The sequence below is a fragment of the Giraffa tippelskirchi genome, chromosome 14 (genome assembly GCF_054371585.1).
Source record: "Giraffa tippelskirchi isolate mGirTip1 chromosome 14, T2T-mGirTip1v1.2.pri, whole genome shotgun sequence".
Lineage (NCBI taxonomy): Eukaryota > Metazoa > Chordata > Mammalia > Artiodactyla > Giraffidae > Giraffa > Giraffa tippelskirchi.
In genome coordinates, this window is record NC_137288.1 from 9,617,588 (window position 1) to 9,637,721 (window position 20,134).

Here is a 20,134-nt window from a genome sequence, read left to right on the forward strand (position 1 = left end):
TGAGTTGCCGCGAATCAGACACAACTGAGGACACAAAAATTCTATAGATTAAAACACTTTTTGGGGGTGGGGGGGAGTGAAAGGGGGGGATGTGGGTTTTTTTGTCTTATATAATAGCCAAGGGAAATCTAGTTTAAACCTAAATTCACATAGACGGGAAAGGTATAGCTCTCCGTCACCCTATTAAAAAAAAAAAAAACTACTAAACTTTTCTGAAAGTTTATTTAGTAGCTTCCTTGAGCAGTTCATTGTGAAGCATTTTTTTTTTTTTTTTCTGTGACATTGGCCTCATTAAAAAGCACGGTTTGCCTTTACTGGATAATTCTGTTCATTGGTTTCTTAGGGAACCTTGGTAATACTTGAGTTTCCTGGGGAGTATGGTCATATGACCTGGCCCTGGCCAATCGGTGCGTTCCACCTCCCTGGCCACTGTGATTGGCTCCGGGCTGGGGCAGTGCCCAATCGGGGCCCAGGGCCGGGCCTCCCGTTGGAAGCCAGGGGAAGACGAGCTGTCGTCCTGCTGGGGTAGGGGAAGGGGTGGGGCCGGGGGAGGTCAGGCTCCAGCAGTGGGAGGGGCGTGAGGCCCGCCTGCGGCAGTTGGTGACCTTCCTGCTCCCCTCAGGGCAGAGCCGCCGGCCTGAGAATGAGGGCGCTGCTGAGCCCAGGGCCTGGGATGGCCCGTTGCTGCTGTGGTCCCAGAGCTCCACCCGAGACCTGAGGGAAGCCGTCTGCCCGTGAGTCCTCTCCCGCTTGTCTGTCAGCTTGTTTGAACCATGCTGGGTTTTCTGCCCAGCTGGCTAAGGGGAGTCCCTGGAAATGCAAGGGTGTGGGTTTTGGCAGACTTCAGGGAAGACATGCCAGATGAGCCTGGGAGACTCCAGCTTAATCTGGATTCAGGAGATATCTCTTCGGGCCAGCTAGTAATTGTAGGATAAGCCTAATGAGTCTTCACAGGATGAAGAGAGTAACGTGCCAAGGTAGCAATCGATGTCCTCATTCGAGAGGATGAAGCTGGTGCTCAGAGAAGGGGGGAACTTGGCCACAGCAAGGAGGTGTGCACCCAGACAGAACCCCCAGATCCGGCCATTGGAGCTCAGGGAGGCCACTGGTGTGGCTTGTCCCTGTGGCAGGGGCCGAGGCACGCAGCCCACCCTGATTCCTGCGGGGGCCTGACTTGGGAAGTGCCATCTGGTAGCTTTGAGACTCACCAAACCAAATTGCACTGGAGAGAGGAGGGACACCTTCCTTCATCCACCCCCCACCCCCGCCGGATTCCCACATACCCTGACCCCTTTCTCCCGATTTCGGAGCCATTTCCAGAGTCCCGCTCATATGACCTCATTCGAAGTGCACTGTGGACGAGCTGCCATCTGCAGCTACTACCACAGCGGCCAAGGGCTTTAGCTCCCGACTACCTCCCTTCCTTTGGAACTTGGGGGCCCTCTACTCCCCACTTGCACACCACAGACCTTTGCTGAGGATTGTGGGGACCCTCACTCAGTTTGCAGTACGTTGTAGCCATCCCTGTCCTCTCTATACCTCCCTTGAAACTCAGCTTGTGAGCTCCTTTGGAGCAGCGTGGCCCACCTGGCTGCAACGGAAGAGACACAGCTGACAGTGAAACAACAGCTTAGATCTGAGACCCGGAAAGCTCTGTCAGAAGGGACCTCCCTCTTCACACCGTAGAGGCTGTAGGAGGCGCCAGGCTTTCGAACCAGTGCTGGGGCCAAAACGACTCCACAGCTGTTTTCCTTCCTGGGGAGGGTTCTGGCTCGAGTGGGAATGGCTCAAGTCTCCTAAGGTTCTGCAAGCCCACTGTGTGCAGATTCACGGTACACAGAGAGGAGAAGGTGGAGTCCTGCCCTGTAGGTGGTCACAGCTCACGGATGAGCCAGGCAGGCAGGCAGGCAGGGCATGAGAACACCTGAGCTGCCTTCATGAGTGAATGGTGTGGGGGCAGAGGAAGAGAAGCCGGTCTGCTCCCTCGTGTGGTGCCCCGGGCAGGTTGTCCCCAGAGGAAACCCTTACGACGGTGAGGACTATCACTGCTGTTTCCCAAGGGGTTCCGTCGGTGCGTGTCTTCCCCGGAGCGGTCAGGCCGTCTCTCAAGTACACGGGCCATGGGCATTGCCTCTCCTTGGAACTTCCCATGTGTTTCTCTTTTTTATGGAACAGTGATTTTCTAGAGGGGTTCTGGGCCACAAGGATGTTGGGTCATTTTCTAGCCTTCTGTCATGAAGAACGCTTTCCTGGGTGTTGGGGTGGTTTGTTGTTCCAGCTCCCTTTCTTGGCTTCTTTTGGGAGCTGGTGCAACAAGACGAGCTCAGCCTCTGCCTTCTGGCTGAGATGTCACCCTTGACACAGCAATGCCTGCCTGGAGATAATGATGGCAGTTGCCAAAAGGGCTTCGTTTGGCACATGGTATCTTGAAAGGACGTACACCGTCCTTTCAGATATCAAAGGCTAGTTCAAATGACGTACAAATGAGAACTCTCCAATGGAGTCTTACAGTAGTTGGAGAGTCCAAAAAACACTCCGTCAGTCATTTCACTGAGAGTCATTGATTGGGGACACCAAGAATATAGGAAGGAATGCACAAAGAAAGGATGAAATTGTGTTCAGGATCGGGGGAAGGGATGAACAGGGCGTGCTTGCCTTGAATCCAGGCTTTGTTGGGGGGTGGGGCATAAAGATCAAACGGGTCTGAAACTACAAAGTGGTGATGGTAACACAGTATCACCAGAGTTACACAACAGTGTTCCCAAATTGCAACAATGATGAAAAAGTTTACTAATCCCAACTTAACCAACAAAAGTACAGGAAACCATACAAAAAATAAAACATCACCAGAAAGGTGGAAACAAACCAAATGCAAAGCAGTTCAGGGGAAAGGAACTCCATGTCCCCTGGGGGCAGACCGAGTTGCCAGCGTCCACGGTGAGCAGACGGGGATGGAGGCTGCAGAGCCGACCGCTCCCCTGGACGTGGTGTTTCCGGCAAGGGCTCTGGGTGTCTGTCCAGAGCGGGGGCTCGTTCTCCCTGCAGGGGTGGGTGAGTCATCGTGGGCGTCTGGGTGTTGCGCGGGAGCCAGGGCAGGCTCTCCCTGCCGAGGCGGTGACTCCTCCTCTGCCTCGGGTTCTCCTGCCAGAGCCCGAGCAGGTAGAGGTGCACGTGGAGGTGGAGGTTCTGGCTGAGGGGGTGGGACATCAGTGCCTGGGGCTGGGGGTCCTGCAGGCATGGAGATCCGATCTGCCCGGTGTGCTGGCCAGTACCCAGCTGGCCTGGTGTCTCTGCGAGGGCAAGTCTCGGTTCTCCATCTGCCCTCGGTGGATCCCTGGGTCCTGCACCTGGAGCCAGCACCTCTGTAGGGACAGGTCTGGGAAGCGGAGCCTGGTTCCAGTTGGAGGCCAGTGCTAGAGCTGGGGGAGAAGCAAAGTTTGCCCACAGGCCAGCCTTGGCATGTGCGTCTCCCGGGACAGAAAGCTTCCAAGAGATTCCCAAAGAATACCCAGCGTCGGATGTCTTTTGGGACTGAAGTGTGCAAGATGGGGGGCGGGGGGGTGTGAGGCCAGCGCTTGCTGCAGGCCCAGCAGCAGCTTTCGGGGACTCGTCCCTGTGTAGCTCAGCACCCCCTCCCCACACACTCCCGTGCACCAGCCCCAGCGTCCTCACCTCTGTGCTCTGGCGTGCTGGGCTCCAGGTCCTCCTGCTGCCTCAGAGGCCGGGGTTCTCGGGACTCTGGGTCGGAGCCGGGTGTGCTGAGCTCCGTGGCAGCCTCAGACTGGGCCGCCGGGTGTATCCTGGGCGGTGTCTCGGCAGCAGGCCTTCCCCGCCTCCGCTTCTCCCCCGGTGGGGCTGATGCCTCCGTGGGCACGCTCACCTGGAGCCTGCACTGGGCCTCACGGGCGGGGGGGTGGTGCTCCGACCCCTCCCTCCGGGAGGTGGATGGGGTGTCCCCGTCCTCGGCCTCATCACGTGGGAAGCTCTGCAACGACAGTGACCGTCAGCCAGCCATGCTAGGAGTTTTCCGAGCTGGGCCTGGGCAGTGGAGCCGCTGCTTCTGCCTGCTCGAACTTCTCTTCCCAGAAGGGTCAGAGACGTGTGTCTGCTCAGATCCCCACCCGGGAGGAAAGAGACCCACCTGAGGGTGTGAGGTCCGCCTGGGCGGCCGCCGCTGCCCGCACTCTCCCCATCCCGCCCAGCCTGCTCTCCCCTGGGGTGTGGACACAACTTGTCCGCAGGCTTCTGACCCCACATCCGCCTGGGCTTCCTTGAGGGAGACACACCCCAAGAAACCCGCATCCACACACACAGGCAAAGGACCCGCTGTTTCCGGGTGGCATGGGAGAGGCGGCCTGGTCCGTCCTGGGGCTCCCCGTGTTACCTTTCTGTTTCTCCGGGCAAAGGGCCAGAGGCCTCTCGGGGGTGTCCTGAGCCAATGTCGACAGGGTGCCCGCGCACACTGCCTGTGAGCACTCCTGAGGCCCCGGCCTCTGGGCAGGGGCAAACAGCAGAACATCCTGGCAGCCAGTGAACTGGCTGGGGGCTCCTCTCCGCTCTGGAGGCCTGGATACCCGGGCTGCGGGTTCTGTTGGGTTCTGTTGCCGGCAGGTGACATCATCTCCTGGGGTTCGTGCTGAGGTCCCTTCCCCAAAACTTCCCAAGGGAATCTCTGGGTTTCTGACTGCTCGACCACCCCCCTTAGGCCATGTGCAGGCACAGTGACACCCACACAGCCCAGCCCACAGCCCTGGGGAGGCCTGGGTTCAGCCAGGGCCTGAGCTCCGAGGACCCCACTGCTCTCAGACCAGGCTCCTTCTTCTCATAAGTGGTGTGGCCCTGGACAAGCATATGCCCCTCAGGGTTGCCCCAGTCTCTCCATCTGCAGAGTGGTGGTCATTCTCCCATCTGCTTCCTAGGTCTGTCGGCCTACGAGCAGCTCCATGCCTTTCCACCTGGGGCCGATATCACGTGGAGCTTGTGCGCTGAGACTTCAGAAAGAAAGATTCCATCCAGGGCTGACACAGCACAGAATGGGGCAGAACGAGGCCTGGATGTGCCGTGGTACCCAGGAAAAGGCACTCCCCCTCCTGACTGTTTTGAGACCCCGCATCCAAGTTGGAGGACCGAAAGGAAGACTCGAAGGTCTCCCTCTCTTATAGAAAAGAGTAGCCAACTTTCTGCTCCTCTGTTTCCATTGAGATTCTGTTCAAGTGTCCCAGCTCGGCTTCTGCGGGTGGCTGAGCTTCTAATGGCTCCCTGCGTTCTTGTCTTTTCCTCTCCAAACCTTCCGTCCTTTTCCCCCTTCTGGGGTGGAAGGGCGCTGTCATTGCTTCTACCTTCGAGGCAGATTGAGGAAAAGTCTGGACCGTCGACTCCTTTCCTCTCTTTGGTTCCGTGTCTCTCTCTGGCTGTGTCCCTCTCTTTTCCTTTCTCAGTTCCGTCTGTGTCTTCCTCTTTCTCTCTCGTGTGTGGATGGATGGATGCTAGGGATGCACATGTATATGATTAGATGAGGGTTATGTTTTAGGGATAGGTTAGAGGGAGAGAAAGGCTTTAGGTCGGAGTTGGTCATGGGGGAAGGGTCAAGGGTGGTGGTGGTGTTGTTTCTTGGAATCTGAGTGCTGTGCATTCTTCGTCTCTTTCCATATGAACCCCTTCTCAGATACACCACTTGCAAGGAGTCTCTCATGTTCTGTTTCCTATCTTTTGCATTTGTGAATGCTTAGCTTCTCTGTTGTGAAGAGGTTCCATTGGATGGAAACCCATGGGTGTACTTCGTGTACCTCTTTGCCTTACTTGAAGAGACCCATTTCGACCTCCGCCCAGCAAATGGCAAGGAGACTCTGATGTTAAGGAGCCTTAGACCTACGCTTCTTTCTAGCTATCTCATGACATCAGTCTTTAGGGTGAGGTTTTCCCCCTATATTGAGGTGGTATGAGATCAAAACCAATAGCGTTCTTCAGATGTAGCTGTCTGGTTTTCCCATGGACATTGATTGAAGAGGCTTTCTTGTTCCCATTTGGATATTCTCCCCTTCTGTGTCAGAGATGAGTTGACCATGGATGCTGGGGTTTGTTTCTGGACCCTCCACTTTATTCCATCGATCTGGATCTGTGTGTGTTGTTGTATTCCCAATAGCATACTGTCCTGCTGCTGCTGCTGCGGCTAAGTCACTTCAGTCGTGTCTGACTCTGCGTGACCCCATGGCCTGCAGCCTACCAGGCTCCTCCGTCCAGGACGTTTTCCAGGCAAGAGTACTGGAGTGGGTCGCCATTGCCTTCTCCGATACTCTCCTGAGGATCCTAGTTTGGTCGTCTAATTTCCTTTCACACAACCTTGGATGTCCGTATCGGGGCTTTTTCATCGGATTGTATTGACAGTTTAGGCTCTTTTCTGTCTCCGTACCCCTTTTGCAATTCTGTGTTCGGTGCGAAAATGCATTGGCATTTTGGGAGGAATAGCATCGAAGCTGTGGATTGCCTTGTGGGGCTGTGACATCATTTTCCCAATAGGAATTCTTTCAAGCCCTGAGCACAGCTTCTCTTTCCAGTGATTGGTGTGGGCTTGATCTTCCTTCTTCCATCTCTCGCCGTTTTGTGAGAACAGGTCCATCCTTCCCTTCTGGGTTAGATGGACTGGTGGGTATCACTTCAGTGAATGGCATTGTCAGTGGGGGTGATAATTCCCTTCTCGTTGGAAGACTTTGCTGTGAGTATTAGAAATGCAAGTGACTTCTCTTCCCCTTCCTCCCTGTCCGTCTCTCAGAGCCACCGGGAAACAGAGGCCTCATCCACGGTCACACAGGCCTGAGGGGGTGCAACTAGACTGTTGTTTCTTCAGGCCCTCAGTGCTGGACATCATCCGGGATCCTCTGTGTGTGTCTTCCTCAGTCTGGTGTCCCTTCAGACCTTTCCCTAGTTTTCACAGGCTTGTTGTGTTGGTGTTCTTTGTCTGTTTGGAGACACATCCTTGATAAGCTTTGTGTTTCCACTCATTCGTCTCGCGATGTATGACCTGTCTTTTGCTTTTGTCGTGAGGTATTTCCCACAGTAGATATCTTTGATTTTGCAAAGTCCACTGTATTCTCTGGGTTTTTTTTTTTTTGTGTGGACTGGCTTTTAGTTTTGTGTGTGAAGACTCAAAGCACGTGTCCGGTTTCTGCTCATTGTTCTTCGAGATTTGTGACAAGTTTTCATGGAAAGTTTGTCTAGGGATAACTGGAAGTGAACTCGGTGTAAGGTGTCAAGTCTCCATCTCCATTCCTGTCATCCCCTGCAGTTTCCAATTCCCTGTTCCTGAGTGGTTTTAGAGACCTTGTGGGGAGTTTGGTTGCATTGGAGTTTGCATTTCCACCTTGATTCGATTCACACTGTTCTGCCCTCAGGGACACTGTCAAGGGGGAGTGAGGAGCAGCCTGCACTTCCAGCAGTGACCACACGGTGGGGCGAGTGCTGCTCTCCCCTCAGGGAGCCCCAGGCCACAGGCATCCCAGTGAGGAGCCAGCTCTGTGCTCAGCTGAAAGGAGTTAGTCTCTCAGGAGCCTCTGAGCCCTTGCCTTTGGATCACCCAGGGTGGGCATTTACTGGGACAGAAAAAATTGCCCTGAATTCCATGGACGGAAGAGCCTGGCTGTGTAGAGTTCGTGAGTTGCCGCGAATCAGACACAACTGAGGACACAAAAATTCTATAGATTAAAACACTTTTTGGGGGTGGGGGGGAGTGAAAGGGGGGGATGTGGGTTTTTTTGTCTTATATAATAGCCAAGGGAAATCTAGTTTAAACCTAAATTCACATAGACGGGAAAGGTATAGCTCTCCGTCACCCTATTAAAAAAAAAAAAAACTACTAAACTTTTCTGAAAGTTTATTTAGTAGCTTCCTTGAGCAGTTCATTGTGAAGCATTTTTTTTTTTTTTTCTGTGACATTGGCCTCATTAAAAAGCACGGTTTGCCTTTACTGGATAATTCTGTTCATTGGTTTCTTAGGGAACCTTGGTAATACTTGAGTTTCCTGGGGAGTATGGTCACATGACCTGGCCCTGGCCAATCGGTGCGTTCCACCTCCCTGGCCACTGTGATTGGCTCCGGGCTGGGGCAGTGCCCAATCGGGGCCCAGGGCCGGGCCTCCCGTTGGAAGCCAGGGGAAGACGAGCTGTCGTCCTGCTGGGGTAGGGGAAGGGGTGGGGCCGGGGGAGGTCAGGCTCCAGCAGTGGGAGGGGCGTGAGGCCCGCCTGCGGCAGTTGGTGACCTTCCTGCTCCCCTCAGGGCAGAGCCGCCGGCCTGAGAATGAGGGCGCTGCTGAGCCCAGGGCCTGGGATGGCCCGTTGCTGCTGTGGTCCCAGAGCTCCACCCGAGACCTGAGGGAAGCCGTCTGCCCGTGAGTCCTCTCCCGCTTGTCTGTCAGCTTGTTTGAACCATGCTGGGTTTTCTGCCCAGCTGGCTAAGGGGAGTCCCTGGAAATGCAAGGGTGTGGGTTTTGGCAGACTTCAGGGAAGACATGCCAGATGAGCCTGGGAGACTCCAGCTTAATCTGGATTCAGGAGATATCTCTTCGGGCCAGCTAGTAATTGTAGGATAAGCCTAATGAGTCTTCACAGGATGAAGAGAGTAACGTGCCAAGGTAGCAATCGATGTCCTCATTCGAGAGGATGAAGCTGGTGCTCAGAGAAGGGGGGAACTTGGCCACAGCAAGGAGGTGTGCACCCAGACAGAACCCCCAGATCCGGCCATTGGAGCTCAGGGAGGCCACTGGTGTGGCTTGTCCCTGTGGCAGGGGCCGAGGCACGCAGCCCACCCTGATTCCTGCGGGGGCCTGACTTGGGAAGTGCCATCTGGTAGCTTTGAGACTCACCAAACCAAATTGCACTGGAGAGAGGAGGGACACCTTCCTTCATCCACCCCCCACCCCCGCCGGATTCCCACATACCCTGACCCCTTTCTCCCGATTTCGGAGCCATTTCCAGAGTCCCGCTCATATGACCTCATTCGAAGTGCACTGTGGACGAGCTGCCATCTGCAGCTACTACCACAGCGGCCAAGGGCTTTAGCTCCCGACTACCTCCCTTCCTTTGGAACTTGGGGGCCCTCTACTCCCCACTTGCACACCACAGACCTTTGCTGAGGATTGTGGGGACCCTCACTCAGTTTGCAGTACGTTGTAGCCATCCCTGTCCTCTCTATACCTCCCTTGAAACTCAGCTTGTGAGCTCCTTTGGAGCAGCGTGGCCCACCTGGCTGCAACGGAAGAGACACAGCTGACAGTGAAACAACAGCTTAGATCTGAGACCCGGAAAGCTCTGTCAGAAGGGACCTCCCTCTTCACACCGTAGAGGCTGTAGGAGGCGCCAGGCTTTCGAACCAGTGCTGGGGCCAAAACGACTCCACAGCTGTTTTCCTTCCTGGGGAGGGTTCTGGCTCGAGTGGGAATGGCTCAAGTCTCCTAAGGTTCTGCAAGCCCACTGTGTGCAGATTCACGGTACACAGAGAGGAGAAGGTGGAGTCCTGCCCTGTAGGTGGTCACAGCTCACGGATGAGCCAGGCAGGCAGGCAGGCAGGGCATGAGAACACCTGAGCTGCCTTCATGAGTGAATGGTGTGGGGGCAGAGGAAGAGAAGCCGGTCTGCTCCCTCGTGTGGTGCCCCGGGCAGGTTGTCCCCAGAGGAAACCCTTACGACGGTGAGGACTATCACTGCTGTTTCCCAAGGGGTTCCGTCGGTGCGTGTCTTCCCCGGAGCGGTCAGGCCGTCTCTCAAGTACACGGGCCATGGGCATTGCCTCTCCTTGGAACTTCCCATGTGTTTCTCTTTTTTATGGAACAGTGATTTTCTAGAGGGGTTCTGGGCCACAAGGATGTTGGGTCATTTTCTAGCCTTCTGTCATGAAGAACGCTTTCCTGGGTGTTGGGGTGGTTTGTTGTTCCAGCTCCCTTTCTTGGCTTCTTTTGGGAGCTGGTGCAACAAGACGAGCTCAGCCTCTGCCTTCTGGCTGAGATGTCACCCTTGACACAGCAATGCCTGCCTGGAGATAATGATGGCAGTTGCCAAAAGGGCTTCGTTTGGCACATGGTATCTTGAAAGGACGTACACCGTCCTTTCAGATATCAAAGGCTAGTTCAAATGACGTACAAATGAGAACTCTCCAATGGAGTCTTACAGTAGTTGGAGAGTCCAAAAAACACTCCGTCAGTCATTTCACTGAGAGTCATTGATTGGGGACACCAAGAATATAGGAAGGAATGCACAAAGAAAGGATGAAATTGTGTTCAGGATCGGGGGAAGGGATGAACAGGGCGTGCTTGCCTTGAATCCAGGCTTTGTTGGGGGGTGGGGCATAAAGATCAAACGGGTCTGAAACTACAAAGTGGTGATGGTAACACAGTATCACCAGAGTTACACAACAGTGTTCCCAAATTGCAACAATGATGAAAAAGTTTACTAATCCCAACTTAACCAACAAAAGTACAGGAAACCATACAAAAAATAAAACATCACCAGAAAGGTGGAAACAAACCAAATGCAAAGCAGTTCAGGGGAAAGGAACTCCATGTCCCCTGGGGGCAGACCGAGTTGCCAGCGTCCACGGTGAGCAGACGGGGATGGAGGCTGCAGAGCCGACCGCTCCCCTGGACGTGGTGTTTCCGGCAAGGGCTCTGGGTGTCTGTCCAGAGCGGGGGCTCGTTCTCCCTGCAGGGGTGGGTGAGTCATCGTGGGCGTCTGGGTGTTGCGCGGGAGCCAGGGCAGGCTCTCCCTGCCGAGGCGGTGACTCCTCCTCTGCCTCGGGTTCTCCTGCCAGAGCCCGAGCAGGTAGAGGTGCACGTGGAGGTGGAGGTTCTGGCTGAGGGGGTGGGACATCAGTGCCTGGGGCTGGGGGTCCTGCAGGCATGGAGATCCGATCTGCCCGGTGTGCTGGCCAGTACCCAGCTGGCCTGGTGTCTCTGCGAGGGCAAGTCTCGGTTCTCCATCTGCCCTCGGTGGATCCCTGGGTCCTGCACCTGGAGCCAGCACCTCTGTAGGGACAGGTCTGGGAAGCGGAGCCTGGTTCCAGTTGGAGGCCAGTGCTAGAGCTGGGGGAGAAGCAAAGTTTGCCCACAGGCCAGCCTTGGCATGTGCGTCTCCCGGGACAGAAAGCTTCCAAGAGATTCCCAAAGAATACCCAGCGTCGGATGTCTTTTGGGACTGAAGTGTGCAAGATGGGGGGCGGGGGGGTGTGAGGCCAGCGCTTGCTGCAGGCCCAGCAGCAGCTTTCGGGGACTCGTCCCTGTGTAGCTCAGCACCCCCTCCCCACACACTCCCGTGCACCAGCCCCAGCGTCCTCACCTCTGTGCTCTGGCGTGCTGGGCTCCAGGTCCTCCTGCTGCCTCAGAGGCCGGGGTTCTCGGGACTCTGGGTCGGAGCCGGGTGTGCTGAGCTCCGTGGCAGCCTCAGACTGGGCCGCCGGGTGTATCCTGGGCGGTGTCTCGGCAGCAGGCCTTCCCCGCCTCCGCTTCTCCCCCGGTGGGGCTGATGCCTCCGTGGGCACGCTCACCTGGAGCCTGCACTGGGCCTCACGGGCGGGGGGGTGGTGCTCCGACCCCTCCCTCCGGGAGGTGGATGGGGTGTCCCCGTCCTCGGCCTCATCACGTGGGAAGCTCTGCAACGACAGTGACCGTCAGCCAGCCATGCTAGGAGTTTTCCGAGCTGGGCCTGGGCAGTGGAGCCGCTGCTTCTGCCTGCTCGAACTTCTCTTCCCAGAAGGGTCAGAGACGTGTGTCTGCTCAGATCCCCACCCGGGAGGAAAGAGACCCACCTGAGGGTGTGAGGTCCGCCTGGGCGGCCGCCGCTGCCCGCACTCTCCCCATCCCGCCCAGCCTGCTCTCCCCTGGGGTGTGGACACAACTTGTCCGCAGGCTTCTGACCCCACATCCGCCTGGGCTTCCTTGAGGGAGACACACCCCAAGAAACCCGCATCCACACACACAGGCAAAGGACCCGCTGTTTCCGGGTGGCATGGGAGAGGCGGCCTGGTCCGTCCTGGGGCTCCCCGTGTTACCTTTCTGTTTCTCCGGGCAAAGGGCCAGAGGCCTCTCGGGGGTGTCCTGAGCCAATGTCGACAGGGTGCCCGCGCACACTGCCTGTGAGCACTCCTGAGGCCCCGGCCTCTGGGCAGGGGCAAACAGCAGAACATCCTGGCAGCCAGTGAACTGGCTGGGGGCTCCTCTCCGCTCTGGAGGCCTGGATACCCGGGCTGCGGGTTCTGTTGGGTTCTGTTGCCGGCAGGTGACATCATCTCCTGGGGTTCGTGCTGAGGTCCCTTCCCCAAAACTTCCCAAGGGAATCTCTGGGTTTCTGACTGCTCGACCACCCCCCTTAGGCCATGTGCAGGCACAGTGACACCCACACAGCCCAGCCCACAGCCCTGGGGAGGCCTGGGTTCAGCCAGGGCCTGAGCTCCGAGGACCCCACTGCTCTCAGACCAGGCTCCTTCTTCTCATAAGTGGTGTGGCCCTGGACAAGCATATGCCCCTCAGGGTTGCCCCAGTCTCTCCATCTGCAGAGTGGTGGTCATTCTCCCATCTGCTTCCTAGGTCTGTCGGCCTACGAGCAGCTCCATGCCTTTCCACCTGGGGCCGATATCACGTGGAGCTTGTGCGCTGAGACTTCAGAAAGAAAGATTCCATCCAGGGCTGACACAGCACAGAATGGGGCAGAACGAGGCCTGGATGTGCCGTGGTACCCAGGAAAAGGCACTCCCCCTCCTGACTGTTTTGAGACCCCGCATCCAAGTTGGAGGACCGAAAGGAAGACTCGAAGGTCTCCCTCTCTTATAGAAAAGAGTAGCCAACTTTCTGCTCCTCTGTTTCCATTGAGATTCTGTTCAAGTGTCCCAGCTCGGCTTCTGCGGGTGGCTGAGCTTCTAATGGCTCCCTGCGTTCTTGTCTTTTCCTCTCCAAACCTTCCGTCCTTTTCCCCCTTCTGGGGTGGAAGGGCGCTGTCATTGCTTCTACCTTCGAGGCAGATTGAGGAAAAGTCTGGACCGTCGACTCCTTTCCTCTCTTTGGTTCCGTGTCTCTCTCTGGCTGTGTCCCTCTCTTTTCCTTTCTCAGTTCCGTCTGTGTCTTCCTCTTTCTCTCTCGTGTGTGGATGGATGGATGCTAGGGATGCACATGTATATGATTAGATGAGGGTTATGTTTTAGGGATAGGTTAGAGGGAGAGAAAGGCTTTAGGTCGGAGTTGGTCATGGGGGAAGGGTCAAGGGTGGTGGTGGTGTTGTTTCTTGGAATCTGAGTGCTGTGCATTCTTCGTCTCTTTCCATATGAACCCCTTCTCAGATACACCACTTGCAAGGAGTCTCTCATGTTCTGTTTCCTATCTTTTGCATTTGTGAATGCTTAGCTTCTCTGTTGTGAAGAGGTTCCATTGGATGGAAACCCATGGGTGTACTTCGTGTACCTCTTTGCCTTACTTGAAGAGACCCATTTCGACCTCCGCCCAGCAAATGGCAAGGAGACTCTGATGTTAAGGAGCCTTAGACCTACGCTTCTTTCTAGCTATCTCATGACATCAGTCTTTAGGGTGAGGTTTTCCCCCTATATTGAGGTGGTATGAGATCAAAACCAATAGCGTTCTTCAGATGTAGCTGTCTGGTTTTCCCATGGACATTGATTGAAGAGGCTTTCTTGTTCCCATTTGGATATTCTCCCCTTCTGTGTCAGAGATGAGTTGACCATGGATGCTGGGGTTTGTTTCTGGACCCTCCACTTTATTCCATCGATCTGGATCTGTGTGTGTTGTTGTATTCCCAATAGCATACTGTCCTGCTGCTGCTGCTGCGGCTAAGTCACTTCAGTCGTGTCTGACTCTGCGTGACCCCATGGCCTGCAGCCTACCAGGCTCCTCCGTCCAGGACGTTTTCCAGGCAAGAGTACTGGAGTGGGTCGCCATTGCCTTCTCCGATACTCTCCTGAGGATCCTAGTTTGGTCGTCTAATTTCCTTTCACACAACCTTGGATGTCCGTATCGGGGCTTTTTCATCGGATTGTATTGACAGTTTAGGCTCTTTTCTGTCTCCGTACCCCTTTTGCAATTCTGTGTTCGGTGCGAAAATGCATTGGCATTTTGGGAGGAATAGCATCGAAGCTGTGGATTGCCTTGTGGGGCTGTGACATCATTTTCCCAATAGGAATTCTTTCAAGCCCTGAGCACAGCTTCTCTTTCCAGTGATTGGTGTGGGCTTGATCTTCCTTCTTCCATCTCTCGCCGTTTTGTGAGAACAGGTCCATCCTTCCCTTCTGGGTTAGATGGACTGGTGGGTATCACTTCAGTGAATGGCATTGTCAGTGGGGGTGATAATTCCCTTCTCGTTGGAAGACTTTGCTGTGAGTATTAGAAATGCAAGTGACTTCTCTTCCCCTTCCTCCCTGTCCGTCTCTCAGAGCCACCGGGAAACAGAGGCCTCATCCACGGTCACACAGGCCTGAGGGGGTGCAACTAGACTGTTGTTTCTTCAGGCCCTCAGTGCTGGACATCATCCGGGATCCTCTGTGTGTGTCTTCCTCAGTCTGGTGTCCCTTCAGACCTTTCCCTAGTTTTCACAGGCTTGTTGTGTTGGTGTTCTTTGTCTGTTTGGAGACACATCCTTGATAAGCTTTGTGTTTCCACTCATTCGTCTCGCGATGTATGACCTGTCTTTTGCTTTTGTCGTGAGGTATTTCCCACAGTAGATATCTTTGATTTTGCAAAGTCCACTGTATTCTCTGGGTTTTTTTTTTTTTTTGTGGACTGGCTTTTAGTTTTGTGTGTGAAGACTCAAAGCACGTGTCCGGTTTCTGCTCATTGTTCTTCGAGATTTGTGACAAGTTTTCATGGAAAGTTTGTCTAGGGATAACTGGAAGTGAACTCGGTGTAAGGTGTCAAGTCTCCATCTCCATTCCTGTCATCCCCTGCAGTTTCCAATTCCCTGTTCCTGAGTGGTTTTAGAGACCTTGTGGGGAGTTTGGTTGCATTGGAGTTTGCATTTCCACCTTGATTCGATTCACACTGTTCTGCCCTCAGGGACACTGTCAAGGGGGAGTGAGGAGCAGCCTGCACTTCCAGCAGTGACCACACGGTGGGGCGAGTGCTGCTCTCCCCTCAGGGAGCCCCAGGCCACAGGCATCCCAGTGAGGAGCCAGCTCTGTGCTCAGCTGAAAGGAGTTAGTCTCTCAGGAGCCTCTGAGCCCTTGCCTTTGGATCACCCAGGGTGGGCATTTACTGGGACAGAAAAAATTGCCCTGAATTCCATGGACGGAAGAGCCTGGCTGTGTAGAGTTCGTGAGTTGCCGCGAATCAGACACAACTGAGGACACAAAAATTCTATAGATTAAAACACTTTTTGGGGGTGGGGGGGAGTGAAAGGGGGGGATGTGGGTTTTTTTGTCTTATATAATAGCCAAGGGAAATCTAGTTTAAACCTAAATTCACATAGACGGGAAAGGTATAGCTCTCCGTCACCCTATTAAAAAAAAAAAAAACTACTAAACTTTTCTGAAAGTTTATTTAGTAGCTTCCTTGAGCAGTTCATTGTGAAGCATTTTTTTTTTTTTTTCTGTGACATTGGCCTCATTAAAAAGCACGGTTTGCCTTTACTGGATAATTCTGTTCATTGGTTTCTTAGGGAACCTTGGTAATACTTGAGTTTCCTGGGGAGTATGGTCACATGACCTGGCCCTGGCCAATCGGTGCGTTCCACCTCCCTGGCCACTGTGATTGGCTCCGGGCTGGGGCAGTGCCCAATCGGGGCCCAGGGCCGGGCCTCCCGTTGGAAGCCAGGGGAAGACGAGCTGTCGTCCTGCTGGGGTAGGGGAAGGGGTGGGGCCGGGGGAGGTCAGGCTCCAGCAGTGGGAGGGGCGTGAGGCCCGCCTGCGGCAGTTGGTGACCTTCCTGCTCCCCTCAGGGCAGAGCCGCCGGCCTGAGAATGAGGGCGCTGCTGAGCCCAGGGCCTGGGATGGCCCGTTGCTGCTGTGGTCCCAGAGCTCCACCCGAGACCTGAGGGAAGCCGTCTGCCCGTGAGTCCTCTCCCGCTTGTCTGTCAGCTTGTTTGAACCATGCTGGGTTTTCTGCCCAGCTGGCTAAGGGGAGTCCCTGGAAATGCAAGGGTGTGGGTTTTGGCAGACTTCAGGGAAGACATGCCAGATGAGCCTGGGAGACTCCAGCTTAATCTGGATTCAGGAGATATCTCTTCGGGCCAGCTAGTAATTGTAGGATAAGCCTAATGAGTCTTCACAGGATGAAGAGAGTAACGTGCCAAGGTAGCAATCGATGTCCTCATTCGAGAGGATGAAGCTGGTGCTCAGAGAAGGGGGGAACTTGGCCACAGCAAGGAGGTGTGCACCCAGACAGAACCCCCAGATCCGGCCATTGGAGCTCAGGGAGGCCACTGGTGTGGCTTGTCCCTGTGGCAGGGGCCGAGGCACGCAGCCCACCCTGATTCCTGCGGGGGCCTGACTTGGGAAGTGCCATCTGGTAGCTTTGAGACTCACCAAACCAAATTGCACTGGAGAGAGGAGGGACACCTTCCTTCATCCACCCCCCACCCCCGCCGGATTCCCACATACCCTGACCCCTTTCTCCCGATTTCGGAGCCATTTCCAGAGTCCCGCTCATATGACCTCATTTGAAGTGCACTGTGGACGAGCTGCCATCTGCAGCTACTACCACAGCGGCCAAGGGCTTTAGCTCCCGACTACCTCCCTTCCTTTGGAACTTGGGGGCCCTCTACTCCCCACTTGCACACCACAGACCTTTGCTGAGGATTGTGGGGACCCTCACTCAGTTTGCAGTACGTTGTAGCCATCCCTGTCCTCTCTATACCTCCCTTGAAACTCAGCTTGTGAGCTCCTTTGGAGCAGCGTGGCCCACCTGGCTGCAACGGAAGAGACACAGCTGACAGTGAAACAACAGCTTAGATCTGAGACCCGGAAAGCTCTGTCAGAAGGGACCTCCCTCTTCACACCGTAGAGGCTGTAGGAGGCGCCAGGCTTTCGAACCAGTGCTGGGGCCAAAACGACTCCACAGCTGTTTTCCTTCCTGGGGAGGGTTCTGGCTCGAGTGGGAATGGCTCAAGTCTCCTAAGGTTCTGCAAGCCCACTGTGTGCAGATTCACGGTACACAGAGAGGAGAAGGTGGAGTCCTGCCCTGTAGGTGGTCACAGCTCACGGATGAGCCAGGCAGGCAGGCAGGCAGGGCATGAGAACACCTGAGCTGCCTTCATGAGTGAATGGTGTGGGGGCAGAGGAAGAGAAGCCGGTCTGCTCCCTCGTGTGGTGCCCCGGGCAGGTTGTCCCCAGAGGAAACCCTTACGACGGTGAGGACTATCACTGCTGTTTCCCAAGGGGTTCCGTCGGTGCGTGTCTTCCCCGGAGCGGTCAGGCCGTCTCTCAAGTACACGGGCCATGGGCATTGCCTCTCCTTGGAACTTCCCATGTGTTTCTCTTTTTTATGGAACAGTGATTTTCTAGAGGGGTTCTGGGCCACAAGGATGTTGGGTCATTTTCTAGCCTTCTGTCATGAAGAACGCTTTCCTGGGTGTTGGGGTGGTTTGTTGTTCCAGCTCCCTTTCTTGGCTTCTTTTGGGAGCTGGTGCAACAAGACGAGCTCAGCCTCTGCCTTCTGGCTGAGATGTCACCCTTGACACAGCAATGCCTGCCTGGAGATAATGATGGCAGTTGCCAAAAGGGCTTCGTTTGGCACATGGTATCTTGAAAGGACGTACACCGTCCTTTCAGATATCAAAGGCTAGTTCAAATGACGTACAAATGAGAACTCTCCAATGGAGTCTTACAGTAGTTGGAGAGTCCAAAAAACACTCCTTCAGTCATTTCACTGAGAGTCATTGATTGGGGACACCAAGAATATAGGAAGGAATGCACAAAGAAAGGATGAAATTGTGTTCAGGATCGGGGGAAGGGATGAACAGGGCGTGCTTGCCTTGAATCCAGGCTTTGTTGGGGGGTGGGGCATAAAGATCAAACGGGTCTGAAACTACAAAGTGGTGATGGTAACACAGTATCACCAGAGTTACACAACAGTGTTCCCAAATTGCAACAATGATGAAAAAGTTTACTAATCCCAACTTAACCAACAAAAGTACAGGAAACCATACAAAAAATAAAACATCACCAGAAAGGTGGAAACAAAGCAAATGCAAAGCAGTTCAGGGGAAAGGAACTCCATGTCCCCTGGGGGCAGACCGAGTTGCCAGTGTCCACGGTGAGCAGACAGGGATGGAGGCTGCAGAGCCGACCGCTCCCCTGGACGTGGTGTTTCCGGCAAGGGCTCTGGGTGTCTGTCCAGAGCGGGGGCTCGTTCTCCCTGCAGGGGTGGGTGAGTCATCGTGGGCGTCTGGGTGTTGCGCGGGAGCCAGGGCAGGCTCTCCCTGCCGAGGCGGTGACTCCTCCTCTGCCTCGGGTTCTCCTGCCAGAGCCCGAGCAGGTAGAGGTGCACGTGGAGGTGGAGGTTCTGGCTGAGGGGGTGGGACATCAGTGCCTGGGGCTGGGGGTCCTGCAGGCATGGAGATCCGATCTGCCCGGTGTGCTGGCCAGTACCCAGCTGGCCTGGTGTCTCTGCGAGGGCAAGTCTCGGTTCTCCATCTGCCCTCGGTGGATCCCTGGGTCCTGCACCTGGAGCCAGCACCTCTGTAGGGACAGGTCTGGGAAGCGGAGCCTGGTTCCAGTTGGAGGCCAGTGCTAGAGCTGGGGGAGAAGCAAAGTTTGCCCACAGGCCAGCCTTGGCATGTGCGTCTCCCGGGACAGAAAGCTTCCAAGAGATTCCCAAAGAATACCCAGCGTCGGATGTCTTTTGGGACTGAAGTGTGCAAGATGGGGGGCGGGGGGGTGTGAGGCCAGCGCTTGCTGCAGGCCCAGCAGCAGCTTTCGGGGACTCGTCCCTGTGTAGCTCAGCACCCCCTCCCCACACACTCCCGTGCACCAGCCCCAGCGTCCTCACCTCTGTGCTCTGGCGTGCTGGGCTCCAGGTCCTCCTGCTGCCTCAGAGGCCGGGGTTCTCGGGACTCTGGGTCGGAGCCGGGTGTGCTGAGCTCCGTGGCAGCCTCAGACTGGGCCGCCGGGTGTATCCTGGGCGGTGTCTCGGCAGCAGGCCTTCCCCGCCTCCGCTTCTCCCCCGGTGGGGCTGATGCCTCCGTGGGCACGCTCACCTGGAGCCTGCACTGGGCCTCACGGGCGGGGGGGTGGTGCTCCGACCCCTCCCTCCGGGAGGTGGATGGGGTGTCCCCGTCCTCGGCCTCATCACGTGGGAAGCTCTGCAACGACAGTGACCGTCAGCCAGCCATGCTAGGAGTTTTCCGAGCTGGGCCTGGGCAGTGGAGCCGCTGCTTCTGCCTGCTCGAACTTCTCTTCCCAGAAGGGTCAGAGACGTGTGTCTGCTCAGATCCCCACCCGGGAGGAAAGAGACCCACCTGAGGGTGTGAGGTCCGCCTGGGCGGCCGCCGCTGCCCGCACTCTCCCCATCCCGCCCAGCCTGCTCTCCCCTGGGGTGTGGACACAACTTGTCCGCAGGCTTCTGACCCCACATCCGCCTGGGCTTCCTTGAGGGAGACACACCCCAAGAAACCCGCATCCACACACACAGGCAAAGGACCCGCTGTTTCCGGGTGGCATGGGAGAGGCGGCCTGGTCCGTCCTGGGGCTCCCCGTGTTACCCTTCTGTTTCTCCGGGCAAAGGGCCAGAGGCCTCTCGGGGGTGTCCTGAGCCAATGTCGACAGGGTGCCCGCGCACACTGCCTGTGAGCACTCCTGAGGCCCCGGCCTCTGGGCAGGGGCAAACAGCAGAACATCCTGGCAGCCAGTGAACTGGCTGGGGGCTCCTCTCCGCTCTGGAGGCCTGGATACCCGGGCTGCGGGTTCTGTTGGGTTCTGTTGCCGGCAGGTGACATCATCTCCTGGGGTTCGTGCTGAGGTCCCTTCCCCAAAACTTCCCAAGGGAATCTCTGGGTTTCTGACTGCTCGACCACCCCCCTTAGGCCATGTGCAGGCACAGTGACACCCACACAGCCCAGCCCACAGCCCTGGGGAGGCCTGGGTTCAGCCAGGGCCTGAGCTCCGAGGACCCCACTGCTCTCAGACCAGGCTCCTTCTTCTCATAAGTGGTGTGGCCCTG

The 20,134-nt window shown here is 55.8% G+C and overlaps 3 protein-coding genes and 1 long non-coding RNA gene across 4 annotated transcripts in view; 1 reads left to right on the forward strand and 3 right to left on the reverse strand.

The window, feature by feature from the left end:
- Positions 1–20,134, forward strand: part of LOC145534150 (uncharacterized) — a 694,441-nt gene that overhangs the window by 242,262 nt on the left and 432,045 nt on the right. Inside the window, exons 32-34 of the long non-coding RNA XR_014074276.1 lie at positions 623–734; positions 8,269–8,380; positions 15,915–16,026. This is a non-coding gene — a long non-coding RNA (uncharacterized LOC145534150). The remainder of the gene's footprint in view (positions 1–622; positions 735–8,268; positions 8,381–15,914; positions 16,027–20,134) is intronic.
- LOC145534094 (uncharacterized) lies at positions 2,669–4,570 on the reverse strand. Its single transcript, XM_081561461.1, has 3 exons — positions 4,385–4,570; positions 3,673–3,985; positions 2,669–3,419 (listed from the first exon to the last, which is right to left on the reverse strand). Exons 1-3 carry the CDS (start codon positions 4,517–4,519, stop codon positions 2,791–2,793), a joined length of 1,077 nt encoding a protein of 358 aa, XP_081417587.1. The 5' UTR covers positions 4,520–4,570; the 3' UTR covers positions 2,669–2,790.
- On the reverse strand, positions 10,315–13,099 carry LOC145533991 (uncharacterized). Its single transcript, XM_081561352.1, has 3 exons — positions 12,031–13,099; positions 11,319–11,631; positions 10,315–11,065 (listed from the first exon to the last, which is right to left on the reverse strand). Exons 1-3 carry the CDS (start codon positions 12,265–12,267, stop codon positions 10,437–10,439), a joined length of 1,179 nt encoding a protein of 392 aa, XP_081417478.1. The 5' UTR covers positions 12,268–13,099; the 3' UTR covers positions 10,315–10,436.
- On the reverse strand, positions 16,667–20,022 carry LOC145534034 (uncharacterized). The gene is made up of 3 exons (XM_081561399.1): positions 19,677–20,022; positions 18,965–19,277; positions 16,667–18,711 (listed from the first exon to the last, which is right to left on the reverse strand). Exons 1-3 carry the CDS (start codon positions 19,911–19,913, stop codon positions 18,083–18,085), a joined length of 1,179 nt encoding a protein of 392 aa, XP_081417525.1. The 5' UTR covers positions 19,914–20,022; the 3' UTR covers positions 16,667–18,082.

Bases quoted from the DNA above. Each gene is read 5' to 3' on its own strand.
- LOC145534034 (XM_081561399.1), bottom strand. From the start codon at position 19,913: ATGATGTCACCTGCCGGCAACAGAACCCAACAGAACCCGCAGCCCGGG. The intron at 19,278-19,676 runs GTAACACGGGGA...CTGTCGTTGCAG, and splicing joins TTGCCCGGAGAAACAGAAGG to AGCTTCCCACGTGATGAGGC. The intron at 18,712-18,964 runs GTGAGGACGCTG...CTTCTCCCCCAG, and splicing joins CAGCACGCCAGAGCACAGAG to CTCTAGCACTGGCCTCCAAC.
- LOC145533991 (XM_081561352.1), bottom strand. From the start codon at position 12,267: ATGATGTCACCTGCCGGCAACAGAACCCAACAGAACCCGCAGCCCGGG. The intron at 11,632-12,030 runs GTAACACGGGGA...CTGTCGTTGCAG, and splicing joins TTGCCCGGAGAAACAGAAAG to AGCTTCCCACGTGATGAGGC. The intron at 11,066-11,318 runs GTGAGGACGCTG...CTTCTCCCCCAG, and splicing joins CAGCACGCCAGAGCACAGAG to CTCTAGCACTGGCCTCCAAC.
- LOC145534094 (XM_081561461.1), bottom strand. From the start codon at position 4,519: ATGTTCTGCTGTTTGCCCCTGCCCAGAGGCCGGGGCCTCAGGAGTGCT. The intron at 3,986-4,384 runs GTAACACGGGGA...CTGTCGTTGCAG, and splicing joins TTGCCCGGAGAAACAGAAAG to AGCTTCCCACGTGATGAGGC. The intron at 3,420-3,672 runs GTGAGGACGCTG...CTTCTCCCCCAG, and splicing joins CAGCACGCCAGAGCACAGAG to CTCTAGCACTGGCCTCCAAC.